The following is a 6,000-nucleotide window of genomic DNA, read 5'->3' as shown; positions in this document are numbered from 1 at the left end:
CTTTTTCTCTTTTAATTTGGCCCCTCTGTTTGTTTTTCTTCATTCTTTCATTAGTTGGAAAAACATAGTGGGCATTCCAGCTGTAATACCGCTGAGATTCGGTATCAGTGTGGGGATTCGGGCTCATGTGTGTGAGTGTGTCGGCAGCTAACAGACAGAGAGCGAGAGAGAGAGAGAGAGAGAGAGAGAGAGAGAGAGAGAGAGAGAGAGATGGCAGTATACTGTACACATTAGGCATTGCCTCATACTGATTCATCCCTGTGCTATGTGTGCATGTAGGCCGATGTATCATGGAGATTGCAAATGAAGTTTGTTCAGGCTGAGTGAGAGATGCATTTGTATTTTCTTTAATCTTTTATTTATTTGTTTGTTTGTTTATTTATGCACTTAATTGTCATTCAACTACGTTTACAAACATACTCATCGGAATAGCCATGCTACAGGAGACAGTTGGGACTCTATGTATGAATGGTAAAAAGTGTATATAGCAAACTTGATGTCAATGCACTACAGTTAAGCTCTCATGTTCCTGACAAACAACTAGAGCTCATGAAGAAATTGCTTTATTTACATTTGAATTCATATAAATTTGGTCTGAAGCATGAATTAAAAGAATAGAACACGTTAAATGATTGTAATTTATACAGACCAAAATCATCCATTTTTTCCCAAAGGAGATACTCCAGTGAAGCAGTGGGACTCATGAGAGCTACATTAAAATAAGAAGATATGTCGTCCCAAGGATGGGAAAAAATTTCCCATAATGCAACGCAACAGCATCTTTCATTAAAACCTAAATTTCCGTGTCTTTCAAAGCCCCACCCTCCAGCTGTAACTCAGGCGGTCAAAAATTCAAAAGCAAACATTATACATCTGTTTTTACAATGTATAGTGACTAAATTAAACTTTGTGTAAACATGTGTAAAATTGGTCGAGTTCCTCTCTAAGGTGGACTAAACGAAAAAGAAAAGAGGCAAATCCCGCACAATGTCAAAAAGATGAGAAGACCTACTAAACAGAAATAAAAACTGACGACCAGTTGGTGATATCATGAATCATTAAGCTTTCAAAGCCTCGTCTTGCTGTTGAACCTCTGCAGTAATGCAGAATGTTTATGTGGATTGTCTTATCCTAACTGACAATTCAGCTGGGAGGATTTTTGCGTTTTCTTTAAAATAAGGAAAGACCCTTTTTGTGAAGGTGTCTTTAATGGTATGTACAAGTGTTTTCTTATCTAAGTCAACAAATGACAGTATTCCTCGGTCATAATCTAGCTGCACTCTGACCTTTCGAGGAAAACAATCTTTAGACACAATTTTCACATAATCTCTTGGAGTAAGTTCACGGAGAATGTCAGTGCAAGTACATATGTAGATGCCCCAGACTGTTTTGGAGATTGGATCATTTGTTCGAGTAGCCACACCAACACTCCAGTACTCCCCCAACTCCACATCCCAGCTGTGTTTTCCAGAGCTAAAGCCTTCAGAGCCGAGAACGTCTATGCTGCGCAGCCTCTCGGGGTTGTTAGGTAGCGACTGACTCTTGTCACTTTTTGTTGAACGGGTCATCTGTTCTGATATAGTCAGTTGCAAGTCGGCAGTGTTGGGGTCCAGAATTACAGGAGCTTCAGTCAAAATAAAGCAGAAACAAAAAGGAAGTTTATTAAGATGTTTCCTAAAGGTACGGGTTTTACTGAAGGCATTGCAGTTTGTTCTTTAAAGAGCCTGCAAAACAACACAGCATTACTTACTGTACTGAATTATATTTTTCATCTTCATCCAGACTGTGAACAGCAGGTTCCCCACATGTTTGGCCTCATCAACCAGGGCCGATGGAGTCTCTGGTTTTGCCAGGTTGCATTGGAGTCTGAGAGAATATCAGGCAGACACAGGTTATCAGTCAGATATTTTTAATTAACTATACTAACTTTAACTAGCTTTATTAACAAGCCTTTTTGTTTGGTGCAAAGCAGGAAATTGAATTGACCTTAAAATTAAAATTATCACAATTTTTATATCAAGCCAATTTTTCCGTATTATTGATGGCTCATGTACATAAACAATAAATTCACAGGAAACTAAGCATTCTCTTATTCGACAAGTAAGTATTCAAAAGTTGAAACATGTACGTACACTATACAGACAAAGTATTTGGATACCTGACCATTACATCAACAAGGTCTTTAATAACATCACAGTCCCAATAATAGCTTTGCACCTATAACAACTGCCACTCTTCTGGGAAGGCTTTCAAGAATTCAGAGTGATTCTGTGCAATTTTTTGTGTGCAATAGTGAGGTCAGGCACTGATGCTGGACCAAAAGGCCTGGCTCACAATCTCTGTTCCAGTTCATCCCAAAGGCGTTGGATGGGGTTGAGGTCAGGACTCTGTGTGGGCCAGTCAAGTTCTTCCACACCAAACTCATCCAACCATGTCTTCATGGACTTTGCTTTGTGCACTGGGGCTCAGTCATGCTGGAACAGAAGCCCCCCCCCTCCCCCAAAATGTTGCCGCAAAGTTGGAAGCATAGCATTGTCCAAAATGTCTTGGTATGCTGAAGTACCTGGATACTTTTGTCTATATAGTGTATGTCATGTATTTTGAACAGAACAAGTATTCTTGTGCTCAAAGCATGTTTTAGGGCTTCCAGGGATCAAAACACTTGTAATTTAGAACAGAAATCCAGGATTTGTTTTGTTAAGATGATCTTAGAATCACCACTAGTAACCACAAATGTTGCAAAAATAACCAGAACTGAAATCTTAACAATTGAAACATGAACGTTAATGTTAAATTTAATGTAAACAAGAAGCACTCAGATGTAAAATTATCCACACAATGGTGAGACTTATGCTTTATCAGAAGAGCTTTCAAAGCAACTTACCGCTCTACAGTGGATTTCGCATTCTGTCAAATAAAGAGAAAACAGGACAACAAGTCAGTGCTTCAAATTAAGTTAAAAGTTAAACATTAAGATAAGAATTTTAAGTAACACAGGTAATCACTGAGTACCAGCATAAACGAGATGTCCTCAGCCTTCATCTCCTTCTCTATGGTTTTAATTTTGTCTGTGAGTGAGGAGATCTCTGCAGTCAAATTAACAATCCTGATTTTCATTGTGTCACTCTTCAGTGTGGCCTCTTTCCTCACTGCATCAATCCTAGCAGCCTCCTCTGCTTGCATGAACTGGTAAAGCTTCTGAAACTCCTCTTTGATTGTCTTCTCCGTCTGCTGAGCCTGAAGCTACAACAGAAACATCTTTTCATGAGAGCAGATGAAACGCATGCTGCTTTCGCCTTACAACCGTTATGTCTGTGACTTACCTTGATGTGTTTGTCCAATTTATCACACCTGAGTTTTTCTGCTTCATATTTCCCAAGGTTGCTTTTTAAGGTCATCAGATCAACCTTGAGTTGGGTCTACAAAAAAGTGCACATACATTCATTAATAAAAAGTTTGCTTGTTTTGTGCAACCCAGTCTTATTCATTTTTATTCAACTGTATTTGCTCACCCTATGGCCGTCTGCTGCTTCATTGACTGGGACGCAGTTGTGTTTCTTATGTTTTTGTGAATCTCTACATATCACGCAAATGAGCTGTTGGTCATCCTCACAGAAGAGCTTGAGTTTCTCACTGTGAAGACTGCAAATCTCTTTTGATACCGAGTACGTCCTCTGACTCCTCTCTTGTCTCAAGCTGTCAGACAGGTTTCTCAGTGCCAGATTTCGAGGAGGCTGAGGCATTGGAAATAATTTCTTACAGACTGGGCAGGTTTTGAGTGAACTCTGTCTCCACCACTCCTGCAGACAGTACTTACAGAAGCTGTGACCGCACAACAAGATAACAGGATCCTTAAATATATCACAGCAAACAGGGCAGGTACAGTCCATTTCAGATTCTGATGCATTAGCAGCCATTCTGTTGATTTCTCCTGCGTTTTTCAGTCCCTGCTTGTCTCTGACAGCCAACTTACTTTCACTTTCACAGATTTGCTCAGCTGGTGCTCAGGTTTCGTATTTCTAGTTCCAAAAGGCTTCAGTAAAAATTCAGAAACTCCTTGTTTCAAAGATAACTGTCCTATTTGCTGGATTTTCTTCCTTATCTTTACACATACATTAGCATGAGCAACGTAGGTACTGAGATAAGCTCTTCCTGTTTCCTGTAAAAAAAAAAAAAAAAAAAAAAGGAGGAGGAGTTTATGCTTTTTTTCCTTTTTTTCCTTTTTTCTTTTTTTTAATCCCTGCATTTCGGTAACTTTAACCTTAAATGCACCCAAAAAACAACTGGAGCTCTCTCAGAAGCGATTTGAGATACATTTGACTTGTTTGAGGTTCAGTCATTTTCAGTTTTACAGTCCAAAATCACACATTTTCCTCAAAGGAGTTCAGAAAAGAAAAAAACAAAAAAACAAAACTCCCCTGGAACATTATGAAAACAGGAAAATTGTCATAATCTTAGTCTGATTAAAACACTGAGATGATCAAACTCTTGAATTTCACTGACCTGAAAGACAGATAAAAAAAATATAAATAAACAAAAATCATAATATTTATACATGCACATGTAACTTCTAACTTCTAACACTGCAAATGAGTCATAAAAGCTAAACCTTCATCAGATGCACATATTTGGCCTTAAAAAACACAATAGATTTTGTGAAATCATTTTAAACAGATGCTCCAGTGATTCACTGTTGTACTTACACAAAGGAAAGCTACTCAGTAGAGCTCAACTTTAAGTCTTGAGTATGTGTCAGCCTCTAAAAGCACCGGATGCTACGTTACTCCTCATCAGGATGTGAAAATCAGATGTTTCTGAAGAGATAGCCTATGAAGGGGTAATGCAGAGAGATTTTGTCAGATGTCAACACAAACACTAACTTTATTTAAACTTATTTCAGCATATAGTTCTTTGCAGTAGTCTCACACATTTTTCTCACACACTTCTGCTGCCTTTCTCTCCCTCATGCACACACATTCACATTAAAGCACACACACGTGCACTGCATACATCATATTCACAGCAGTGAAAATCACAAGTGATTTGCCCCTTGACCGCTGCAGCAATAGCAATCAAAGGCTAACTGCTTTAACATGACAGCACACACCACCATGTGGCCAGTTAATGTGGCTACTCTTTATTTTATCTTTGTCTGTTCGTTTTCTTTTTCTTGAACAGACTTGAATGGGAGAAAAAAGTGAATTAACATGGCTCACACTGTTCAAACTGTGCCTTCTCCTTTTTAGTGTCCTCTGCCGTCACTGCAAGAAATACATGAAATCTGGGAGAGCAAAGACATTTCAAAATCTGTTGTGGATTACAAGCTGCTCCACATGAATGCCAAAACCTTGTTTTGATTGTACAATATTAATTTCAACCATTTAGCTTCCAAAACAAGGGAATTAGACACCATCTTGTTTTGATTTAATAAGATGATGTTGTTGATAATATAATAGCATTTTTACATTTTGTATATTTGCTTTATGCAATAGTCTGTACCCGTCAAACTCTGTGACATAACTTTTAGTTTAAAACTGGTATTAAAGTAGATTTTCTTATGTAAGAAATGTGAAAACCTCCAACATTAATATTGGGGTCAGCTATCAATATCCATACCTCTCACAGAGGAAACTCTCTGAGACTCGAGTTCATCACTCACCTTCTGTATAACCGAATCTTTGAGCACGAGCTCAGTTACTTCATGATGATGTTTTTCATACAGCATAAGGACTTCCCACTCACCTTTCCTATGCTGGTGTAATTATTAGAGTTGGGAATAGTGGTGTGGGGGTGGATACTTGGGAGACTGTTCCTATACTTAAATATTATGTCCATAACCATAAAACATTCAATCCACATAAAGCCAAGTGTTCTGGATCTGGCCACAGTAGCCTCCCCCGGGTGGTGCAGTAAAACCGCCCTGAGCTGCCATTAGGTGGAGGGAACTGGAAGAAATACCGGACATAGGCTGGGACGGAATGAGAGCCAGAGCACAGCTGA

The 6,000-nt window shown here is 38.8% G+C and overlaps 1 protein-coding gene across 1 annotated transcript; it reads right to left on the bottom strand.

The window, feature by feature from the left end:
* Window positions 1-331: 331 nt before the first annotated feature.
* On the bottom strand, window positions 332-4,160 carry LOC124050902 (zinc-binding protein A33-like). The gene is made up of 6 exons (XM_046373872.1): window positions 3,513-4,160; window positions 3,324-3,419; window positions 3,013-3,243; window positions 2,885-2,907; window positions 1,751-1,866; window positions 332-1,624 (listed from the first exon to the last, which is right to left on the bottom strand). The coding sequence occupies exons 1-6, from the start codon at window positions 3,915-3,917 to the stop codon at window positions 1,113-1,115; spliced, it is 1,383 nt and encodes a 460-aa protein (XP_046229828.1). The 5' UTR covers window positions 3,918-4,160; the 3' UTR covers window positions 332-1,112.
* Window positions 4,161-6,000: the final 1,840 nt, after the last annotated feature.

Source organism: Scatophagus argus, chromosome 19 (genome assembly GCF_020382885.2).
Source record: "Scatophagus argus isolate fScaArg1 chromosome 19, fScaArg1.pri, whole genome shotgun sequence".
NCBI classification, from domain to species: domain Eukaryota; kingdom Metazoa; phylum Chordata; class Actinopteri; family Scatophagidae; genus Scatophagus; species Scatophagus argus.
Note: the sequence above shows the minus strand (reverse complement) of the source record. Positions and strands in the feature narration are given on the sequence as shown.